The 23,510-nt window shown below is 45.7% G+C and overlaps 3 protein-coding genes across 7 annotated transcripts; 1 reads left to right on the plus strand and 2 right to left on the minus strand.

Annotated features, from left to right (window-relative positions):
* Positions 1-5,964: 5,964 nt before the first annotated feature.
* Positions 5,965-8,856, minus strand: LOC123087237 (costars family protein). Its single transcript, XM_044509193.1, has 2 exons — positions 8,531-8,856; positions 5,965-6,394 (listed from the first exon to the last, which is right to left on the minus strand). The coding sequence occupies exons 1-2, from the start codon at positions 8,618-8,620 to the stop codon at positions 6,212-6,214; spliced, it is 273 nt and encodes a 90-aa protein (XP_044365128.1). The 5' UTR covers positions 8,621-8,856; the 3' UTR covers positions 5,965-6,211.
* A 1,432-nt stretch (positions 8,857-10,288) lies between these two features.
* LOC123087240 (tetratricopeptide repeat protein 38) lies at positions 10,289-15,582 on the plus strand. Its single transcript, XM_044509198.1, has 13 exons — positions 10,289-10,867; positions 10,970-11,068; positions 11,163-11,264; positions 11,660-11,803; positions 13,091-13,185; positions 13,280-13,409; positions 13,486-13,590; positions 13,733-13,839; positions 13,919-13,970; positions 14,245-14,334; positions 14,415-14,499; positions 14,597-14,661; positions 15,342-15,582. The coding sequence occupies exons 1-13, from the start codon at positions 10,616-10,618 to the stop codon at positions 15,429-15,431; spliced, it is 1,416 nt and encodes a 471-aa protein (XP_044365133.1). The 5' UTR covers positions 10,289-10,615; the 3' UTR covers positions 15,432-15,582.
* A 194-nt stretch (positions 15,583-15,776) lies between these two features.
* LOC123087238 (plasma membrane ATPase 1) lies at positions 15,777-22,348 on the minus strand. 5 transcript variants are annotated; one of them, XM_044509194.1, is made up of 20 exons: positions 20,990-21,109; positions 20,805-20,903; positions 20,531-20,668; positions 20,276-20,410; positions 19,965-20,144; positions 19,659-19,865; positions 19,447-19,566; positions 19,248-19,367; positions 19,044-19,166; positions 18,835-18,939; positions 18,600-18,744; positions 18,170-18,334; positions 17,848-18,086; positions 17,692-17,724; positions 17,346-17,427; positions 17,076-17,236; positions 16,767-16,952; positions 16,478-16,660; positions 16,198-16,367; positions 15,777-16,107 (listed from the first exon to the last, which is right to left on the minus strand). In XM_044509194.1, exons 2-20 carry the CDS (start codon positions 20,871-20,873, stop codon positions 16,011-16,013), a joined length of 2,658 nt encoding a protein of 885 aa, XP_044365129.1. In that variant the 5' UTR covers positions 20,874-20,903; positions 20,990-21,109; the 3' UTR covers positions 15,777-16,010. The 5 variants fall into 5 exon arrangements, 3 of the variants coding, with proteins under 3 accessions (XP_044365129.1, XP_044365131.1, XP_044365130.1); XM_044509196.1 differs by having other exon boundaries at positions 16,767-16,873; positions 17,069-17,236; XM_044509195.1 differs by having other exon boundaries at positions 15,777-16,367.
* Between the last annotated feature and the right edge of the window lie 1,162 nt (positions 22,349-23,510).

Raw genomic sequence — 23,510 nt, forward strand, 5'->3', positions numbered from 1 at the left:
CACGAAGATGAATGTCGTCGTCGGTAATCCGGCGGAGATCCGTCATCTCCTCACCGGTCCCTCCACGCGCCGTCGGTCGGCAGAAGGCCATCCCGCGGCGGATCCGATCGGGGCGTTGGATCCGCGGTCGCCGCTGTCACCATCTCCGCACAGATCAGCCACCCCGCCGGATGGGGCGCTGCCACCGCCACCGTCCATCGCAGGGCCGCCGCTCCGCCGGCTTATGGCGCTTCGGCCACCGCCGCACGGCCTGGGTTCGCCGCTCCAGCCGCCGCCTTCGGATCCCACGAGAGGAGCCGCCCCTGCCACCTCAGATGAGATCTCGCCGCATCCACCCGCCCAGGTGCCTTCGGCAGCGGCGGCAGAAGGAGGGCGAGGGAGAGGCCTGCTGCGCTAGGGTTTGGGGACCCCTGGCGTCGCCCAGGGGGAGGCAACGCGAGGGGGAGGGGTTAAAGAAAAATGGTCCTAAGCATCGTTACTACATGAAGTATTCAACAGTCATCTTGTATAAATAGTAATGGTAGCTCGAAGGTAACTATTTAATTTTTTAAGCCATAATGGTAGTCTTTTGGTGCGTGGATACTGGATAGGCAATCATCTGTTCACCTTTCTCATTTTTTGTATGGCACTGTGCAGTTTTCACAATGTGAATTCATTCATGAAATCCACTCTAGATGCAGCGAACAGACATTGCTAACAGTTTCCCTCTTCGATTCCAAAAAAACATTGCTAACAAAGTCACTCTTAGCTGATTAGAGTTATATATCATCCCGATGTAAACTTGCACTAGGACCATATGCTAGTCTAACCATGTTCTATGTTTTCCAGACTATGGAAAATCCGCTGGAAAGGATTTTATGGACGTTCCAGAACTTGAGGGCTGTACAACAGACTGCAAATTTCGGCAAATTCCCAAGCATTATGTCGATATTTTCTTCACTGAGATTTGGTCCTCACATTGAAAAACTCAAAATTCAGGTAATATAAGATGCATCCTTGAACTTGTATGTCTCGGTTAACAGACAACCATTAATGGATTGAGTTGTTTAACTGCCACAGCAATCTTGGACTTCCTTTTGTAGGTAGTCAGGCGAGAAGTTGAAACTGACAATGACGATGCCATCGACCAAGATATTCTTGATGCACTGATATATGATGACCTATTTGCTAATCTCAAACATGTCTCGGTGGATGGTCCGCAGTACTTGCCAAATGACATGTGGTTTATGAAGTTTCTGCTATCAAAAGCAGGGCTGCTTGAATACCTTTTTGTCAGTTTCAACCATGGAGAAGAAACCAAAGCTTACGTGGAAGCATGTAAAGAGTTGGCAACGTGTGAAAAGGCGTCTCCCGAAGCTATGCTCATACTAAGCCCTAGAGACAAGCCTACCCCAGATATTTAAACCCCTAATCATGTTAGTTGTTGCATGCTTAAACCATAGATGATACCAGATGTGGTTTTCCTTTTTGAGGTGGACTTCACCAATTGCCATGTTTGTGACTTGTTGTTTCAGATGCTCATATGAACAATGCACAAGTAATACCTCACATCGCAATGTTGTGGATCGCTATGAATTTTTTAACATTGGATCTCTTGCTAGGAAACTGCTAGACATTTATTTATTTTTAATCACAAAATTTATCTGTTGGGCCACATTGGAACCAGCTCTTAACTTGCAGAATTCCTTCCACCCACCCATGTTAGGCATGTTGCACGCTCGTGGTGTAATGTTTGCTTCTTAAATTGGATCACTTGTGGTGTGCCATGATTTATTAGCACCCTATCCTGCTTATCGTACATAAGATTTCTTCCCAAGTCTTACCACAGGTGTGACTAATAATTTTCTCCCTACAAAAGTTGTGACTTGCTAACACATTTGATACAAAAAGTGTGGCAAATTTAGGCACCAACCAAACAGACTTGTTGTCTGAAGTCTTGTGTTCTCTGTCATCTTGATACTTGCATGTGCATTATTATGCCTCCCATCCTTATGCACAAACCAATTTTCAAATGCAAAAAACATGGAACACTAGACTTGCAACGCATTCTCTAGCCATCTACATCCTTATGTTTTTCCTCGACTTTGTGTTTGGAAGTTTGTAGAAGATTGGAACAATACTTGTTGAAGATAAATGTCTTTCCCCTTTTGCTGAAGGCCAAAAGTGTTTAGTTTGTTCTGATAGTAATCCGTACTCTTGGTATCCTAAGTCCTTGTACCATATATGGTCAGTAATAAGATAAAGTTTGTGGTCACTGGCCACAAGACCAATTTTTATCAGAATCTCAATCTAGTCCATACAACCCTATCATTAACTGGATCATGTTCAACATTGTATGGAGCCTCTCAAAATTATCCTAGAAGGAGTCTTTACTTGGTAGAATCTTAACCTGTAGAAATTCTAACAAAATTGTGATCGTGTTCAACATTTTTTTTGAGAATCACCGGGGGAGGAGTCCCTCCACCTGAATATATTGCTCAAAGTGGCCATAATGTTAGGAGAGTGATCCAGTTTATAAGGAAAACCGGATCAAAAACCTTAACAAATTGACCCCGTTTTTGAGGAAAACCGAGCCAAAAACCAGACAAGTAACAAGTGTTACAAGAAAAGGAGAGGAACAGGACGCCCAACATAAGGCAAGACCTAGCTAGCATACTAATAGGACCAGGTAGATGAGGGGTGCGTCGAGGGATCACAATACCAAGACTCTACAAACAGCCTAGCGCACCGCACCGGCGTGCGTATCAAACCCCACGGCACAACAAAGGAGCATCCACAATCAATGAGTGCCAAAGCTTAACACAAACCCTCTGCCAAAGCTTAACACGAACCTTGACTGAGCGCTCCGCCACGAAAGTTCAAGATGATTAGCAAGTCGGGGAGGCGTCATTGCATCGTCATTGAGCAAAGGTGAACCAAGACGAGACCAAGAGCCCGAAGCTCGCCTCAACAGAACAAGGTCATGAGCATGCATAGTAGCAGGCCGGAGACCACACGTAGGACAGCCGAAGAGAAACACCTGAAGAAGAACACACCATCCTCGGTCCTGAGCAGGCCGCACCACCACCACCAAACGCACCACCCACAACCACACACAACAACAGAAGTCGTTGTTTGGGTCTCCAAGACGACGCCTCCAAGGAGGTAGTGTTGTCGAGCACACAACACTGTCATCCGATCCGGCAAGCCCGATCTTGGGTTTTTACCCGGAGACCACAAACAAAGAACTGTAGGTGTTGTAGCTCCACGACATACCTCCTACAAGGAAAACGACGTCCGTAGATGCCGCTGCCACCTGCATCAACAGAGCTGATGCAGGGTTCTCACCCGGAGTTTGAGCACATCCCTACAGCAAGACGACAGCCGACCACCACCGCCGTTGAACCCTCCATCGATGAAGAAGCACGACGAACTGCCTCAGCCAGCCGCACCTCACAGAGACCACTAACAACCAAACTCAACACTAGACGCCAGATCCACCAATGGCCGGCCGGACGCAGAGCCACCGGATGCAATGCGAGCCACCGTGCCCCACCAAGCTGAAGGAAATATGCCCTAGAGGCAATAATAAAGTTGTTATTTATATTTCCTTATATCATGATAAATGTTTATTATTCATGCTAGAATTGTATTAACCAGAAACTTAGTACATGTGTGAATACATAGACAAACAGAGTGTCCCTAGTATGCCTCTACTTGACTAGCTCGTTAATCAAAGATGGTTAAGTTTCCTAGCCATGGACTTGTGTTGTCATTTGATGAATGGCATCACACCATTAGAGAATGATGTGATGCACTAGACCTATCCGTTAGCTTAGCACTATGATTGTATAGTTTATTGCTATTGCTTTCTTCATGACTTATACATGTTCCTATGACTATGAGATTATGCAACTCCGAATACCGAGGGAACACTTAGTGTGCTATCAAACGTCACAACGTAACTGGGTGATTATAAAGATGCTCTACAGGTGTCTCCTATGGTGTTTGTTGAGTTGGCATGGATCGAGATTAGGATTTGTCACTCCGATTGTCGGAGAGGTATCTTTGGGCCCTCTCGGTAATGCACATCACTATAAGCCTTGCAAGCAATGTGATTAATGAGTTAGTTGCGGGATGATGCATTACGGAACGAGTAAAGAGGCTTGCCGGTGATGAGATTGAACTAGGTATGATGATACCGACGATCGAATCTCAGGCAAGTAACATACCAATGACAAAGGGAACAACGTATGTTGTTGTGCGGTTTGACATATAAAGATCTTCGTAGAATATGTAGGAACCAATATGAGCATCCAGGTTCCGCTGTTGGTTATTGACCGGAGATGTGTCTCGGTCATGTATACATAGTTCTCAAACCCGTAGGGTCCGCACGCTTAACATTCGATGACGATATGTATTATGCGTTATGTGATTTGATATACCGAAGGTTGTTCGGAGTCTCAGATATGATCGCAGACATGACGAGGAGTCTCGAAATAGTCGAGACATAAAGATTCATATATTGAAAGGCTACATTCGGACACCGAAATGGTTCGGGTCGTTTCGGATAAGTTTCAGAGTACCGGGGGTTACCGGAACCTCCTCCGGGAAGTTATTGGGCCTCATGGGCCTAATGGTGGAAGAGAGGAGGCAGCCCAAGGTGTGGCGCGTGCCCCTTCTAGCCCAAACCGAATTGGACTAGGGCTAAGCCCCCCCCCCCCTTTCCTTCTCTTCTTCCTCTCCTTCCTTCTCCTACTAGGACTAGGAAAGGGGGGAACCTACTCCTACTAGGAGTAGGATCCCCCCCTTGGGCACGCCCCTTGTGGCTGGCCCTCCTCCTCCTCCCCTCCTTTATATACGGGGGAGGGGGGCACCCCATAGACACACATGTTGATCTTTAGCCGTGTGCGGTGCCCCCTCCACAGTTTTCTACCTCGGTCATATTGTCGTAGTGTTTAGGCGAAGCCCTGCATCGGTAACTTGATCATCACCGTCAACACGTTGTCGTGCTGACGAAACTCACCCTCGGCCTCAGCTGGATCAAGAGTACGAGGGACGTCACCGAGCTGAACATGTGCAGATCGCAGAGGTGTCGTGCGTTCGTACTTGATCGGTTGGATTGCAAAGACGTTCGACTACATCAACCGCGTTACTTAACGCTTCCGCTTTCGGTCTACGAGAGTACGTAGACACACTCTCCCCTCTTGTTGCTATGCATCTCCTAGATAGATCTTGTATGATCGTAGGAAAATTTTGATATACTGCGTTCCCCAACACTCTCCCCTCTTCCAGCAGCAGCCACCATCACGCCCAGAGGCGGCAGATCAAAGTGGCGCTGCGCCTGGAGCTCCGACCCACTTGGTCGGCGAGCACCAGCACCAGCCCCGGCCGCGTGCAGCAAGACCCACGATCCACCAACCCCGCGTTGGCGCATGTAGCCGGCCGCACGGATCCAGGCGCCCAGGCCAGATCCACCGCGGGGATGCAGCCAAGGACGCACGGATCTGGCTCGTCCGCGTCGGCCATCGCCGGCCATGCATCCACCACTCCCACGGGAGGCAGGTGAATGCAGCCCGCACGCACCAGCGTCGCCGCCACGAACGGCGCATCTCACGCCCACGCCCAGCGAAGCGTCCACCGCGGATCTCCCCATGTTGCCTTCGGAGACGGGCGCCGCCAGCATCGCGGCCGAGCCGGTGGCAGCAGTGGAGAGGAGGGCGCCGACGTATTTTTAATTCTAGATACATCCATTTCTATCAATTTCTAGGACAAGTAATTTGGGACGGAGGAAGTATGAAGAGAAAGAGTGACTCCACACTACCAAAACAAACTAGTTATATAGCTCTACACACAACTGCACATACACTGTATAGCTCTCTCACAATTTATATAACATGGTGTGAAGAAAGAAAAGAAAGTACTCCAAAGTTGGAGCTATGTGCACAGTACTATAGATGTCATTGTCAGACAAGCAATGTGAAGTACACTCTCAATAACACGGTGGCCATTTACTTCAGAGTTGGAGCTTGTCGCTCTATGTTTCACAACACAGTACATCAGCACTGAGTTTCAACAACCATGCAAGCAATAGAGCAAAGCAATTGCATAGATCATGAGTTCACTCACAATAGTACTCTTCTGAGCACCAAACAGTTCATGGGAATTTAAGCACAACAAATTACAAGCAGATTGACACAATAATGTGGGAGACTTGCCGGTGTTGCAAACTTCAAGTGGCAGCGACCGTGGGGGGAGGGAACAGGGTTATCTCCACATTGTCATGAACACCCTGCAGAAGCATTTCACCGTCGTAGGTGACAACTTTCCTCTTCTTGGCGGCCCGCAAGGTGCCAACTAATGCTTCAAATATGTTTGCGCATCGGTCGTCATTGAAGATGACACCAAACTTGACCTGCAAACCACAATACTTCAATTACACAAGTTGAAATCCATTGATTATGTACACAAGATGCAGGAAAGCTGCACTACAAACTTTCTCATGGATAAGTTTCTACGGTTCCTGTAAAATCATATAAGTTTCTGTGTTACAAGCCCAAGCATTGACAACGATACTAATAGGATGCATGTTTAGAACTCACAAACACATAACTCTTTCAGCGAAACAAGAACTGCATTTAGCAAGTCTTTGAATCATGAGTTCAGTTGCCTGCTGCAGTGTTGTGCTTTAAGAATATGCCATGTCAGCATAAGCATGAAACATCAAGATTTATGCAGCTCTATGAAGTCTACAATAATGATGTCACACTGACTGAAGTATTCTTGTGTCCATTTCTCTGTTTTGATGTCAAAATTTATGAAGAGTTAAAGACTGAGGCAAGTTAAAAAATATGTGATTGACAGGGCAACGTGCTACACAATAAGTCTCCATCCCAAGTCCAGAGATAGGGGTGGTTATAGCCATCTCATCAAGTCGAGAAGCGTATATCTTTTTACAGTTTCTAGGCAAAATGGGTGGTTTTAGCCATCTCATCAAGTCCAGAAGTGTATGTCGTTTTACATTTTCTAGGTAAAAGGATGGTTTTAGGCATCTCATCGAGTCCACAAGTGTGTTGTTTTGGCATTGCTCTGATTAACGAGTATTTCTCCTGTTAATGCTCTTCCTTGGAGAGAGCACACCAGAATTAAGAAAAAAATTAGAGGACCTAGGATTAAGAGAAGGAAATGATGATTAACTGAGGGTATTCCTTAAGTCTCATGACCATGGCAAAAACGACCAACATTACTGAACAGAGGGAGTACTTAATTTAGCATTTGTCACAAAATAGGAATATGGAGAAATCACAGTAACGAGCCCTTTTAAACCATTGAAAGCACTTTAGAACCTTACATGATCAAGAAAGAAGAAACAAAAGGGAATATGTGACTGAAGCCTACAACATGACATAATGCTGGGCAACTTGGCACTTGGAATGGGAATGCAAAACTCATTAGACGGCGCAATGCATTTTTCATGTTCTTGTCTAATCTCATTCAGTTATGAGCAGGCTATAACAGCAACTTAATGAACATAACCATCTTCTTGAAATTGTCAACATTCAGATAAAACTGTACTACAGTGTTATAAGGAAAACTTAGCCGCAGCTTGTGAAAATTCTGGAGAAAGTGCGCAGTTACACAGTGATTGTTTGTAAATTTCTTTCTCATAAAATTGTAGTGGATGTCTTGATTGCCAATAGGGCATCCATCCCCTTGCGTATCAGAATGCAGTGCCATGTGCGGCGAGCTGGTGGTTTCTGCGCGTCCAGTGGATAAAATGTGAACACATCGAACTGAATATACAGTAACCATAGGGAAATTTATACAGTAGTAAAATTCTGTCCCACGGGCAAAGAAGGGGAAATTCGTCCTATGGTTTTGATTCGATCTATTCATCAGCTTGTCAGTTATCCAGAGACCTCTATTTATAAAGCAGTGCCATGTGCGGTGCGCGTCCAGTGGATAAAATGTGAGCACGCCATACTGAACACAATCATACTGAACACATCATACAGCAACAATAGTAGGGAAATTTATACTTTGTAAAATTCCGTCCAACAGGCACGGTAGGGGGAATTCGTCTTACGGTTTTGATTCGATCTATTCATCAGCTTATAGGTTATCCAGACCATTCGCTATGTTTTAGAATGCTAATGGGTTTCACCAGCTATGTTCCATGACCCTGCGCTACTGGTCTTTCAGCAGCAGCAACAAAAACAAGAAAAACAAAGCCTTTCAGTCCCAAACAAGTTGGGTGGGGGGATTAGATGATTTGCCCCAACATATTTGAGGCTCAGAACTACTGTACAGATCATGGATCTGCACTGCACGCATCATTTTCAGAACCCAGCAATTCGTTCGTTCAGACGGACGAATCCGCAGAGATCGCCACGGGATCCAGCAAAATAGGCAATGGCGGGCGAACGAGAATCCGCATCGGGCGATCGGCGGCGCGCGCCGGCGTGAGACGGTGGAGAGAATGGGGGTCGAGATCGGGGTAGGCAGGACGCGGGGGAGACGGCGGATCTGAGACCGGTTCGTTGACACGTACCTTGTAGGAGCCGTCGGGCTGCTGCTGGCCGAGCCTCTGGATCTCCTCCCGGAGCTTCCCGACCTCCTCCTCGACGTGCCCAAGGTTCATGGCGCCGCTTCTTCCTGTGATGCTTCTTGGATCTTGGCGCCGCGGCGGGATGCTTATTGATGGGGATTTTTCTTTTTTGTCGGGGTAGATGGAGGAGAGCCCGCGGTTGAAGACTTCAGTGGCAGTGGCACCAACCGTTGGGGCAGGAGCACACGGGCCGTTGGATCGGAGATGGACGGGCGGGATGAAGGCGACGACGGGGCAACCATGGATCAAGTCGCACACAAAAATCACCTTACACAAAGGGAAACCATGGATTAAGTCTCCATGATGTCAAATAATGGGTTAAGTCTCCATGGGACCTACTTTTTGTGTATAGAAAAAGTCTCCATGAGACCTTGATTTAAAGGCAGATGGATAAGCTGGTTCACACGTCCCACTCGTCTCTGGCTGCCTTATGTTACCTAAGGTGAGGGGCAACCCCGAGTTTTTTTACATGTTGTGTACCTTTTTTTAGAAAAAAAATATTTGTGGCGGGTCTGGATGGTGGTGATGGATGCGTTTGTTTTACATCACTATTTCTTATCACAAAATTTTCAAAATTGTCCATATTTTACACATTATCACATCATTCTTATATCTTTGTCTTCTTAATTTTCATGTAGCAACGAAGGAGGGGATTGTCAGAAAAATACGAAAAGATGACCATTAATAATACCAGCAAAGAAACTAGTTATTCAGAGCTTGGAAAATCAGAAGAAGAAAAACATAAAGTCTAAAATTCATGGGAAGAGAGCCAGGGGCACCGGACCCAAGCCGGGGAGGTGCATGTGGGGCTTACACGACCTGACCTGGGCCACGAGACAGGGGCGCGTGGGGCCCACATGGCACGCTTGCCTCTCTCCGGTGCAACTTGTCATATTTTACCCTAAAACATGTGCCTTTAATTCACATGAATTTTTCGCCACAATCTTCAAGGCGGAAACAGAACAAAGCACTTCTCCCTCACGAAGGATTGATCTGCCGGGACCATTCCCCTCCGGACAGGGGAAATCAAAGCCATCAATATGACCAACACTATGTTCATTGCGGGGAGGATCATCACCAACTCCAATCTTCACTAGCACCATCTCCATCTCCATCTCCACCCGCTTTTCAATCTATGAAATATCTCCTTGGATCTGTTGTCGAGACCACTTCACGGTGTTAAATTGTTGCTTGGGGGAGTTGATGTTTAGTGCTTTATTGATGAAGATTCTGTATGTTGAGATTGTTATCTATGTCTCATCAGCTTCACTACATCGGCGAGTTGTCGGTCGTCTCACCAACTCTTGCATGCCCTGGGGCTGTCGCGTGTCCCACCGGCCACCGCATCGCCCACACCGCAGCGCGACACCGGTTTCTTCGTCGTCGGGCGGCCACGCGTCTCACGGGAGGAGAGAAAAGAGAGGTGGAGGCGATTTTGTGGGACCCACCAATAGGTGGTGCCTAAAACAGCCATCCCGGCCTTTTTCGATGCCAAGCGGGTGATCTTGTCGTAAGGTTGGAAATGGATGGGATTATGGAGGGACTTCAGATAGCTGGAGACGAAGGTTCGTTTTCAATGAGCTTCGTGATCTCAAGGTTTAAATCAGACTTCACTCGAAAATCATCACTGTCACTGTTTCTTTTACCCATTGTAAGGTCAAATCTACTGGTAGTACTAGAGTCCAAACAAGTCTTCCACCGGCCATCGTTTCCTCCCCGGCCCTCGCGTGCCGCCGCGTCGGCATCCGGCGGCCGCGAGGCGACTCCGCATCGGGAGAATCACTATCCCAAAACCACTGACGCGCGGGACGACGCAACACGCGCCCCCACCCCTGCCGTCTGACCGCCGAACCACCACGAGGCACGGACGTGGACGTCGCCAGCGGTGGCACGCCACGCCTCCGCAACAACCAGCCCCACTCCCACTCCCACTCCCACGCGGCCTCTCGACCCCCCTCCTCCTCCCCACTCCCACGAGCACCCACCCACCGGAGCAGCAGCGGAGACGAGCTAGCAAGGCGGCGGCAGATGGCGGAGGGGGAGGTAAGGAGGGACATGTGGGGGCAGGAGTACCGCACGGCCTCCGCCGACTGCGCGGCGGCGCTGGACGACTACTACGCGCAGACCATGTCCTTCGGCCGCGGCCGGGGCCGCGCCGTGCTCCGCGCGGCCGCCGCCGACCCCGCCTGCGCGCTCGCCGCGCTGCACACCGCGCACTTCGTCGGCCCGCGCGACCGCGCCGGGGCCGCCGCCTTCCTCGCCGCCGCCGCCGACAGCCTCGTAAGCCCAAAGCCCCCCTCGCTCCTTCTCGCTTCCGAATCCTCCTCCTTCCGTTGACCCGCAGCGTGCTTGCGCTGGTTCTGTTCGTCTGCTTCAAACAAGGGCAAGGCGACGGAGTACGAGCGGGCGGTGTTCCGCGCGCTCTCGGCGCTCCTCGGCGAGGACAGGGACACGGAGGTGGCCATCGACCGGCATTTCCAGGTTCGCTCTCACGGCTTGATTTGATTTCTCGCGCCGATTTGGAAGCGGCGGCCGCCAATTGACTGATGAAAAGCATGCTTCTTGTGTGTTACAGCTGCTCAAGGAGTTCCCCAGGGATCTCATGTCCCTCAAGAGAGCGCAGCTCCTCTGCTTCTACGTCGGACGGCCGGACACATCCCTCAAATTTGTTCAACAAGTAAGCTCAGTATTTACCACAAAGAGGTGTGATTTTGTGCTTACAATTTCCATATTTAACCCAGGGGTAGTAACGCCGTTTCTTTCGTGCATTGGGGGCACTTGTGTGAAGCAATTTTTAACAGCACCCACAGAAAACTTCCAGTGAAATAAAATTTAGTGATTTCTCAAAGGAGTTGTATGCCTGCTGTTTTCTAGCATCAGGGTAGGTAGCCCACTGCACTGAATGAAACCCAGTGACAGCGTAACAGCATTTTACCATACTCATTAGAAATTGTGTGGCTGTGCTGATGGCCCAACGCAGAAGTTTTGAATCAAGCAGCTCCTCGTATGAAGATGCTACTGTACCAAGTAAGTACTCTTTCTGACTGATTCATGCCGCTCATTGCTGATCAGGTTTTGCCGGAGAACCAAGATCGGAACTATATATACGGCATGCTCGCTTTCCCTTTGCTAGAGCTCGGAAGAATGGACGAAGCTGAGATAGCTGCTCGGAAAGGCTTGGCTATAAACAAGAACGACTTCTGGTCACAGCATAATGTATGTGGATGATTTGTGATTTGGCTATATTTAGCTTTGGTGATTACATGTAGTTGCTGACCTGTAAGTGGTATGAACCTTATATAGTACCTGGTGACATGGGTATTTAGTAAATCAGCCGCAGGAGTTGCCTGCCGAATAATAGCATCAAGCGTTTTTCTAATCAGTCACAGCATAATGTACGCGTGTTTTGAGGTATCGAATATGCAGAGAACCAGTGTTTAGACTTGTTAGCTTAGAACAAATTACCACTAACAAAAATAATGATTGTTGAGGAGATGATTAAATAAGTTATAACCATAACTAAACTAAAACTAGGCAACATGATAGAGATCAAACTCTGCTAATCAAGATGTTAAAATCCTCCTCTAGGCCAGGGTCACTTGATACAATTTCAACTAAATGAATACAATAGCAATTAGCACCTATACTGTCACTTAATGCTCTGCTCCTTTCACAAGTCCTTCGCCTTACTTACCACTGGAAATTCTTTCATACTTAGTACAGATTGTCCTAATAAAACTGAATACCAGGCTCATGTCTATCGTTGAACATTCAATAATAATCCAGGGCTGATTACTAGCTGATTAAAACAGTTGACCTATCCATAAGTCTTAAGTTACAGTTAAATCCCATGCCAGGGAACAAAATGGTTTATTCCCTACTTGATCGAGATGTACTCATGGGATAGTTTAGGATGACTAGAAGGCAACACGACCCTGGATAACTTATAGGGGAGGGATGTGTTGCACAGCACCAAGGGTTGGTAGTGTGGAGGCTTTGCTGTCCTGCAAACTCTGCCAAGCGAGGTTTTTCTTGCAGGATCTGCACATATACCCAAGTAGTTCTTGGACTGTTTCTTTTTTCGAGAAAAGGACCATGACCCAGTGTTTCATTAAAAAAATCCATTGTTCAAATTTTTGGACTGATCCACTAAGATTTGGACAAATATGACACAATCAGTTTCATTTAGCTTAATCAGTGAGTTCATTCAGATGCTATGGTCTTTTTTCTCTTAACGTTGATCCTTTGTGGTCCACGTCCTTACATTTTCATTTCTTTGGAAGACATGATATTGAATACTTTCTTTGTGAAAGGGAAGTCATGATAATTTTCTTGTTATGGTGAGATATGTCTGTCTGTATGACCTTAGTGAATTCTCCTCATGCAAGGGCTGTTAAATTAAGATAACTTACATTAGCATACGAGTTTTACTAGCTGGCCTGTGCATATTAAAGCAACAAAACGATCTTTAAAATAAGCTATGTCCTACATTCTATCTTGCAGATGTGCCATGTTTTCCAGCAGGAATGTCGCTTCAGAGAAGCCACTGAATTCATGGAATCATGTTCTCCATCATGGACATCATGCTCATCATTTATGTATGCAGTTTTCCACTTGATACCCTTTCTAGTGATGCAAATAAAAAATCAGGAATGTGATTTCTTAGAAAATCTGCTTCCTTCTTCCTTGTAGGTTTACCCACAACTGGTGGCATGTGGCAGTCTGTTACTTGGAAGCCGAAGCCCCTATTAGTAAAGTTATGGAGGTATATGATCAAAACATCATGAAGGAACTCGATAGAAGTGATTGTGAGCCAGCGGAGGTATTATAATATAATTGGTGATTATTTTTCCTAGATATTGACGTCTGAGACACTGAATAATTTATCATGCCTTCAGGTGTACGTGAATGCTCTTGGTTTGCTACTCCGTTTATATGTGCGTGGTGAAATAGGTCCAGCCAAAGAGAAGCTAACACCATTGCTAGATGAACTTAAGAATGAGGTAGTACTACTGGAAACATTTGTTATATCTATTAGAAGATGTAGATTTAACTGTGCTGCCTATTCTCAAGAGCATTTCAAGATATAAACTAAAGCTATAAGAGATCCATTCTTCTGACTATTCCAGTTTGAACTTTGTCCAGTCCATTTGGCATGCGGAATGGCTCCTCGATTTACTTATATTATGGGCATTATCAAGTATGAATGAAATTAAAGCAGCAGAAAATCTGCTGGACTCACTACGCTCAAGGTCAGATATCTCTCTTTTACTGGAAACATAAGGCTGTCATGTTGCAAGTGTTCTCAATATTTGTTTTTTTTTCCTTCAGAGTCTCTTCAATGGACACGAAGAGACAGCAAGTGATGCACAAGGCAATTCAGGTGTGCTAAATTCTTTCTACAAGGTCAAATGCTATTGTAGAGATGCCACATGTACAGTGTAATTAATACCTAAGAGAACAATGACAGTATGAAGCAAAAGAAGTACTCTAATATTCTTGAAAAGTGGAATGCTCAATTTTGGTTCCTGAATATCACTGACATGCAGTAATATGTTTATCTGTGGACTGATATCGGATATGTTGCTTTCTAGCATCTCTTGTTATTTTGTAATTTCCTTTACATCATTCATTCTGAGTTTATTGCCTTGATGCAGCTAGCCGATGCTGTTTATAAATATGGAAAAGGAGAGCACAAGGCGGTGTTTGACACCCTGGGTCCAGACTTCGATGGGCTTAGCTATAAAGTAGGATCACCGAACCTAGTGTTTCAAGACAAGTAATTATGAATTTGTTTTTACTGAACATCAACGGATGGTACAATTAGATGATTGGCGCATCAGATGAACAAGTGGACGTCTTCAATGAAGTTTGGTACACTGTCTTAATAAATGCTGGAGAGACGTCTACAGGTATTTGGTCCTCAATGCTTGAAAAAAATAACTACTCCAGTATTTTTTTTCGTTGCCCTTTATACGAGCTAGCTAACACAATTTGGATTGTGCGCAGCAATTGAGCTGCTCGTCAAACAAATCAGCAAACGACAGGGCGCGCCTTTCCTGTGGCGCTTGCTGGTAGAGTGCTTTTGCAACCACATTGCTTTCTTTCCATTTTATGCTCCCTCTGTAACTTAATATAAGACGTTTTTTGACACTGTCATGTACTCTAAAAACGTCTTATAAAAAGTTACAGAGGGAGTACATTGTATCCTCGTTGTTATCTCTTAGCTGACTTGGTAAAGATTTGAAAACTGTCATACAGTATCTGTAAACTCATGAGCTGATAGCCTTAAAAAAAATTTAACTTGACATGCACCAACTGCATCAATCCACCAAACTGGTTGAGACTTTTATCCGGAATTTAGGACTCGGTGTGGCTCATAAGGTCAGTCCTTTTTGACATTGGCACGGTCTTGAAAGTGACATGGTGTGACCACCAGTTTCCATGAAAACTGGTTGAGACTTTTATCCGGAATTTATGCATTATAAAGTCGTATTTCACGATGATCTAGTAACATTAATGATGTTGTCGATGCTAGTAATTATCCAGTCATACCAGTTCCTTTTACGAACGTAGTTGCCCTCGTAGTTAATGATCTTAACATCCCTTTTTGAAAATGAAAGATTATAGCAGCTCTATAGACTCACTTAAGTTGCGATCATTAGACATGAGAAGATTCTTTTATGTATCCCATATGTAAACTCACTTAACTGTGAAACTATGAGGTAAAATCTTTGTTTCATGTTTTTTGCAGGAGAAAGCATACGCAGTGGAGGGCAGAGGTGCGGATGCTTCAGTGGCTGCCGAGAAGGCAAATGCTCTACAAGCTGCTCAGTTTCATTAGCGTCTAGTTCCGGCTCGTTCGCGGAAAGGTTACATGTACTGTTGATGTATGTATGGGTGTAACTATTTTTGCTGGTACGCACAATGGAAATTTCATCTAATAAATCATAGTGGAGGACAGTGCTTTGCACAACTCCCTCTGTTGCAACAAACCCAGCTCTTTTCTGCAGCGACTGCGCATACACACGCATGACCAAAAACAAACCAACACATTTTGTTTTCAAATGCACATGTATGAGGCTGGAGAAATGCATTTCTTCACCTGAAGCACAATGCACTGGAGAGACAATCTTCTTCCTGTTTTTTTCTAGGTGAAAGAGCACGGTGTACCGATCTCGGTACCATGTTTCAGTAGCGAAGCATCCAAATTTTATTCATGTCTTTGCTCTTTTGGTCCATATGGGTTTTGCCCTGCCTTAATACTGGGCTGATAGTACATCAAACCCCTTCAAATATTGAACTGGTAACGTCGGCAGCTTTAAGTCAACTAAGAGGGGGGCAAAAGCAACCTATCAAAAGTCTGTTATTCCTATCCAGCAAGGATATATAAACTCCCACTTTCAAAGATATCCCAAACTCATCACACGGTGTAAGATTGCTGAATGGTGTCGATGTCGAGGCCCTTCGGCTTCACGACCATCTCCACATGCCCCTTGAGAGTGTGTACCATCATCAATAAGCACATAGTTAGATTCATAACTGTCAAGAAATATGAAAGATCATGGAAAGCATCCCATACATGGAATTCTTTGCAAGTGGCTACATACCTTGCAATATCAGCCCTCTGCTTCGCCTCCTCGGCCATCTGATTCAGCTTGTTGTAGCTTGCCTTCTCAGGGAACAGCTTGGCATCCGCCGGCTGCAGCCCATGGAGTGTCCTCGGTGCATTGAGCTCCCTCTCTTGCTGGCCAAATTGCTTCTTCCTTGTAAACGCAATCTACAAAGGATAAAAACAAATGAACCATCAGTTCCAAAATGCACAGAATGTAGTGGGCTCTCGATAGCTGAAAACAAAATGGGAAATTATGGTGGTGCGATGTGAAATACTCTTTGCTCAATGACAAGATCCCATGCTTGCCCGCTGAGGGCGTATCGGGTGAAGAACTTGATGATGTCGAGCGGGAAGTAGAAGACGAGGTTGTAGAGCCACCCGATGCCGGCCCAGCCCCACCCGATGCCATTGATCGAAGTGAATGCCCAGTCGGCGTATACAGCGATCAGTGTGGCTATCTGCATTTTTTGAAGGGGGTGGTGAAACTTGCTCACTGGTGACTTGTAAATTTACATACATGTAGAGCAAAGAGAGGAGGGCGAGGCCGTGAGAAAAAAAAATTACCAGCTGTGCGACCAAGAAAGCGAAGACCAGGAGAAAGTTGGGGCGCTCGACGAACGACCAGCTTCGCGACCTTGTAACGAAGATGAGAGCTTGGCTGATGGTGCTGACTTGAAGGAATACAGCAGAGGCAAGCATTTGGAAGTCATCTTGAGCCGTCTTCTCAAGGCTTTTTACATGAAAGATCCTCTGAAAATTCCATTGAAAAAACAAGTTGATAAGTCAATTCATATCAAGAGGTTAATTCATTATCTGAAATCATTTTTTTCAACAAAACACAATTTAGTTTGTTTTCATTTCAGTACTCCTTGCAGGGAAAAAGTCAGTCTTGTATGCAGCCCAGAAGAAAATGACAGTCGTCATTGCCAAGTATCCGCCAAGAACCACCCCAGTTGTGAAAATTTCAACCAACTTCCAGCTGTCGGGTAGCGGAGAAGGTTTTACTCGATCCTTGGATATAGTCATTATGGTGCCTGTTCATGCCACAAAATGGTTGAGAGTGAAAACTGTCATATAATTTTCTACTTTCTACTGCGATACTGTGAGGCAGGGGAGGAATGGAAGGAAAAGAAAGTAATGTACCCTCATTCAGAATTGCGATGATCAGGACCATAAATGGCGGGAAATCAAACTCCCATATGAGGGCAAGTAGCATAAATCCAAGCTGTTGGGGGTAAAGAGGAGTCAGATGCATACTCACACAATAAAGAAAGTAAGGTTCATGGACATAATTTCACAGATCAAGATGAAAACATCATATAGTGGAACATCAGTTTTATTAACAGGATTTTTTTTCATTAAATGAATAGTTACAATTGACCTGCAAAATATTCCCAAACACCTATGAGAATCATCAACTATGTAAACAGAGCATGAGCCAATGCACTTCGGCAAACTTGTAGTCATAGTAAGAGTAGATCAAACATACCACAATACGTATTGTAATTGAGACCGCATAGATCTGCAAACATGAATCTGGGTGATTAGCATATGGGCTAGATGATACAAGCATAAATGCACGAATAACTCTTCAAATAAATGGGAGGAAAGAAAAATCTCATCCACTGTGTTTAATCTGACATACAGTGTAGTTCTTCATCCGTTGGAAAATTGCTCGACTTGTAAGGACAGCACTAAAGATCACACTTAGACCAGGTTCCGTGAGTATGACATCAGAAGCACTCCTCGCTGCATCTGTTGCATCGGCAACCGCTATGCCGATATCAGCTTTCTTTAGGGCTGGTGCATCATTTACGCCATCGCCAGTCATTCCACAAATGTGCTTCCGTGCTTGTAGGCGTTTCACAATCTCATATTTGTGCTCTGAGCAAAGAACAAATGTTACCGTTATATTCCTTTTTCAGTCATTTCAAATTTTTCTTGTTCTAACTGATTACAACACATACCTGGGAATACGCCAGCAAAACCATCGGCTTTCTCAATTAGATCATCGACTGGTAAATCAGCAATAGACTCATCCTTGTTCTGCCCCAGCAAAGAAGATGAAGGGTACATGTTTGTACCCATTCCTAGACGACGCCCTGTTTCCTTCCCGATCGCTAGCTGGTCACCTATGGAAAAGAGAAAAAACGCACAATCAGATGTGTTACCAGAATTATTGAAAACTGAAATTATGAAACAAGATAAGATACAGTATAAGTGTTCCAGCTCTACTTATGGCGCAACATCACAATAAACGATAGTAAACATCAAAGACATAGTGCTCATTATAAAAACAGATAGTAAGCATCAAAGACATGGTGCTCATCTTCAAAATTGGGATATTTAAGAATAGAGAGAACAAAATAGTAAGAGCTCAACCGGTAGTGTGTGTACCTGTGATCATCTTCACATTCACACCAAGGTTAAGTGCCCTTTGAATCGTTTCTGCGCTGTCGTGCCTCGGTGGATCAAAGAGTGGCAAGAGAGCAACAAAATGCCACGGGCTACCCTGGCTCTCTTTCCTTCCGTCTGGCACGTCCTACAAGGCAGAAAAGGATGACTACCATTAGGTTCCTGCCTTGCAAGCTTGAATTGCCCTGTGAAGGGGCACCCCAAGAACCTTGCTCACCTGATATGCTACACCAAGTGACCGAAGTCCACGTCCCGCGAACTTGTCGATGACAGCGTGGACTTTTTGTGCGATCTCTGACTTGTTGTGGGCCAGGTTGAGAATCTGCAGATCAATTTGTTGTGAAATCAATGACATCATTATGTAAATGTAAGATTCAATCCAGTAATGTTTTTAAAGCTTTTTTCAGTGGAAAAAAAAGATTATACCTGCTCTGGTGCACCTTTGCTAACACGGTACATCTTTCCGTCGCCATCAATGTATGTCAACGCGGTTCTTTTGTCAGTAGGGTTGAACGGCAGGAAATGGGCCTCTTGCACACCAGCACGCGCCTATGGAAAGCATTGACATGTGTCCATTTTAGCAAATAAACATGACAGGTGTATGTCTCATTATTCGACAAATTGATGTACCTCCTTTGGATGGCCTAGCATCCCAACTATTGCCGTATCAATGGCATCTTGATTTTCTATCCGGGATGCTCTAGCAGCCATCAGAATCACCTGGTCCTTAGTCACTCCTTTTTCAAAAACCTGGACCAGGAAAGTATGTAAGTGCTTTGAGGTTACATGCGTGTGAGATAACACGAAGTGACTGAGTGTTCAAGTGAACCTCGATAAGGTTCTTGTCCACACTGAGCTTATTTAGAGTCAGGGTCCCAGTTTTAGCACTGCAAAGAACATCCATGCCAGCCATATCCTCGATTGCAGTCATCCTCTTTATTATAGCTCCCTGCAGGAAGAAAACTCAGGAATTGATTGTATAGAGCAGAAGTTCAGGTCTGGTCACAATATAGTTAATACTGTCCCTGGAATGATGCAAACCTGTTGAGACAAGCGATGAGATCCAATCGCCATGGTGACCGACAAGACTGTGGGCATCGCTATGGGAATACCTCCAATTAGAAGCACCAGAAGGTTGTCGATCCCGGGGCGGTACGCCCTGTGTTGGATAGGATACATGACAATAATCTCGATGCAGATTCCCACAAGAATGGAGCAAATGCAGAAGTTCCCGATGGCTGTTAACACCTGTGTCAACCGGATGATAATGAACAAGTCAATGTAGCGATGAGTCAATGCGATAACGGTGTCAGATCGATGGAAGTATCCGAGGCTTGTCAAGCTTGCCTGTTGGAAATGGCCAACTTGGTTGGTGGAGTCGACGAGAAGTGCGGCCTTTCCAAAGGAAGTGTGCACACCAGTTGCTATGACAACGGCCTTGATCTCGCCTTGCTTGACCGTCGAACCAGAGTAGACGCCGTCACCAGGCCCTTTGGTGGCTGGTAGCGATTCTCCGGTCAGGGCAGACTATAAACAAAAGACCAAACAGTGAGATGTAGAAACCTATTTAACTTGAAAAGGAAAGGTGAAGGTGACTTGAATGTGAAGTTTTGATACTGGAAAATCTGAATGAAATTTGATAAGAGGACAGGACGAGCCTGATCAATCTTCAAAGGATCACCGTATAGGAGGCGGGCGTCGGCAGGAATGATATCTCCAAGTTTGATACTGATGATGTCCCCGGGCACAAGGGCGGCGGCCTCCTCCTCGGTCCAACGACCATCATGGAGAACCTATCCAGCAGCAACATAAGAATTGAGTTTCACAAGTTAAAATGGACTCCAACAAGGTGACAGGTACATGCAGAAACAGCGGAAAGAAAAAAACACACACAAAGTAAGTTGAATATGGACCTTGGCTTTTGGTGCAAGACGGGCCATAAGCGCGGCGGCAGCATTTCCAGCATTGTTTTCCTCGACGAAACTGATGCTCGAGTTTATAAGAAGCAGGAAGATGATACCGAGGAAGTCTTGCCAGTCTGGTGGCTTCCCCTGGTGACAGAACACATCTCACATTACATATATATTCAGATTTGAGAACAGGGCAGGACATACACATCACACATCACACATCACCACACCAAAACATTTTTCCACAAATTCTGCCATACTATGTGCTAGGCCTTACCCCTCCGTTTGCCAGCGCGATGGTCATGATCGCCGCTTCCTCCATGACCCATGACAGTGGATTCCACATGAACCCCAGAAACTTGAGGAACCTGCTCTCCTGCAGCCATCAACACCCCAACTTAATCGAGTGTATAACATCAATGAGAAGAAGAAAATTATATTGGCCGAATGAACCGTCGTGACCTCCTTCTCCTCGAGCTTGTTCGGGCCGAAGATCTGCAGCCGCTGCTGCACCTGCTTGGAAGTGAGCCCCCTGTGGCTGCACTGAAGATTCTCAAACACTTCATCGACCGGGATGTGCTCCTGAAATTTTGTAACGACCATCGCTTTTAGCAGTCCAAACAAGTAGCATTAGCATGAGCAAATTTGAACGTGCAAGTATGCTGCAGCCTACTACTCCAGGGAACCCAGAAGAGGAAGAACCAAAGCTAAGAGGCCCAAAAAAAAAATTCCCAATTAAACAGAGGATCATAATAAGTATGCATACTTTTTTCCCATGGCCAGGTCACCTTTAGTTAGAAAGAAAAGACTAAAGCAAAACATCAGTATTTCGAGCAACCACTATACTGTGAACTTTGATCGACCTGCTATATAAAAAAAATCCAAAGCCAGAATACATGCATCTACAGGCAGCCCCGGTACACAGGTCGAAAACAAAAATCAAAGCCATAAAACTGTGAGGGTTTTAAAAAAAATTGTGGCTGTGGGATTTTAAAATTGAAATGCTAAGATTTGGGGGAAATTTGAACGTGCAAGTATGCTGCAGCCTACTACTCCAAGGAACCCAGAAGAGGAAGAACCAAGCTATAAGAGGCAAAAAACATTCCAATTAAACAGAGGATCATAAGAAGTATACATACTTTTTCCACGGTCAAGTCAACTTTAGTTGTAAATTTGGGAGATTTTTTTAAAATAAATCGTGGCTGTGGGATTTTAAAATTGAAAACTAATATTTGGGGGGAATTTTGCGGTGAAATGTTGCTAAGATTTGGGGGTGTGATTCTAGAGCAGTGCAGAATGCTGGGCAGGGGCCCGGAGTGGGAATCGGCACCCCGGACAAGAATCGATCTACAAGAAGAGGCGCTAGCAGAGCAGCTCCGGCACCCTGCAACGCCCGGTAAAAACCCCAGCGGCGGAGCCACATGCTGATTAGCCGCTGCTAGATCATGGATTCCCCGTGCTAATCCATCCACATCGGCAAGCGCAGAGACGAGACCACACCGAAAGCTAACGAAAAACCAAAAGAACCAACTAATTACCAGATCGACGGCCTTCTTGAGGACGGCGTCGATTCCGCTCCTGCTTGCCGGCCATGGTCATGCTCATGGAGGCAGGCAGTAGGCACTGCGCGCGCTCCACTGAATCGTCCCACGGCCAACTACTACTCTCTACTCTCCTCCTCTGCTCTTCTTCTTCTTCTTCTTTAGGCAATGGATAGAGAGGTGGTGGCGTCTAGGAGGGGAGGGAGTGGCTTCCCACGGCTGGCGCAAGGGACGGTGGGGGAAGAAACCAAGAAAATGTGAGTACGTCGCAATGAAAGAGGGTAGATAGATAAACCGGTGGCAGGCAGGGGTGAGCGACACATGGTGCCCAATCAATGTGGCTGGATGATTAGGTGGACTAAGGATGGCAATGGGTACCCATGACCCGCGTACCCGACGGGTAAAAACCCTATTAGGGCAAGGGTATGGGTCACTAAAATACCCATGGGTACATAAATAGGAAAATTTGTAACCCATCGGGTATAGTGGGTATGGATATGGTTTAGTATAACCCATACCCGTGTACCCATGTTAAATAGGCCTCAAATATTATGTATCCATATACTAAAAGTTTTTTACGTAAATCCCGCAACTGGTCCACAACAAAGCCATAGGACCCACAAGCCCATCCCATACATGTACGTATCTAGGTGATTAATGTCCTTGTCTCAAAAAAGGTGATTAATGTCCAAAATTGCCTCGTTCCTTATATAGCTATATCAACGTGATTCACGTCTAAAATTACCTCGCACGCTCGTAGCAGCCAGCACCTAGCAGATCGATCTCATCTTCTCGCCGCTGCCCACTTCCGTCGGCACCTCCAGCCACTTGATGCCTCGCACCACCACCCCTTTCCTGTCCTTCGAGGTGGACGCCAACTCCATGGATCCAGGGACCATGATCATAGATCATGCGTGGACGGGAACCGCGAGGTGGAGCTACAACTCAGTGCCCACCATAGCCAGGACGGCACACCTACCATGAGCCCAAGCCTAACCCTATTGTCAGATGGTGCCTTGCGCCTCCGCGCGCTAGGAAAGAGCCAACTCCCCGGCTGACATCAAGGTCTCCCACCTCCTGCTTTGGGGTCCAAGGCGCAGCATCGCTACAACACTATGTCCAAGTTATCCATGAAGCAGCGACACCCTAGCTTGCTTAGCAATGGTCCATCTGCTGCTGCCGCTACCAAACACAAGGACAAAACCAAGGTTATTTCGGCTAGGTGAGTTACAATTTTATTTACTATTTAATTATTATGAGCGCTGATCTTAGAGTAGGAATATCTTTGTTGTCCATAGATGATGTCATGTATTCATGTGTTGCTGTCATGACGTGTTGATCTTTATAAATTATTATTATAAGTTGTTGTTTATGACTATGTAATGCTCAAATTGATGTGTTGCAAATATGGGTAATTTTACCCGTGGGTGCCCATTTACCCT

The sequence above is a fragment of the Triticum aestivum genome, chromosome 4A (assembly GCF_018294505.1).
Source record: "Triticum aestivum cultivar Chinese Spring chromosome 4A, IWGSC CS RefSeq v2.1, whole genome shotgun sequence".
Lineage (NCBI taxonomy): Eukaryota > Viridiplantae > Streptophyta > Magnoliopsida > Poales > Poaceae > Triticum > Triticum aestivum.

Excerpts from the sequence above, each read along its gene's own strand:
- LOC123087237 (XM_044509193.1), bottom strand. The coding sequence starts at position 8,620 with ATGAACCTTGGGCACGTCGAGGAGGAGGTCGGGAAGCTCCGGGAGGAG. Across the intron at positions 6,395-8,530 it reads AGCCCGACGGCTCCTACAAG|GTCAAGTTTGGTGTCATCTT; the intron begins GTACGTGTCAAC and ends TGTGGTTTGCAG.
- LOC123087240 (XM_044509198.1), top strand. The coding sequence starts at position 10,616 with ATGGCGGAGGGGGAGGTAAGGAGGGACATGTGGGGGCAGGAGTACCGC. Across the intron at positions 10,868-10,969 it reads CCGCCGCCGCCGACAGCCTC|GGCAAGGCGACGGAGTACGA; the intron begins GTAAGCCCAAAG and ends GCTTCAAACAAG. Across the intron at positions 11,804-13,090 it reads ACTTCTGGTCACAGCATAAT|ATGTGCCATGTTTTCCAGCA; the intron begins GTATGTGGATGA and ends TCTATCTTGCAG.
- LOC123087238 (XM_044509195.1), bottom strand. The coding sequence starts at position 20,873 with ATGTGGAATCCACTGTCATGGGTCATGGAGGAAGCGGCGATCATGACC. Across the intron at positions 20,411-20,530 it reads GTCTTGCACCAAAAGCCAAG|GTTCTCCATGATGGTCGTTG; the intron begins GTCCATATTCAA and ends GCTGCTGGATAG. Across the intron at positions 19,866-19,964 it reads AAGTTGGCCATTTCCAACAG|GTGTTAACAGCCATCGGGAA; the intron begins GCAAGCTTGACA and ends CGGTTGACACAG.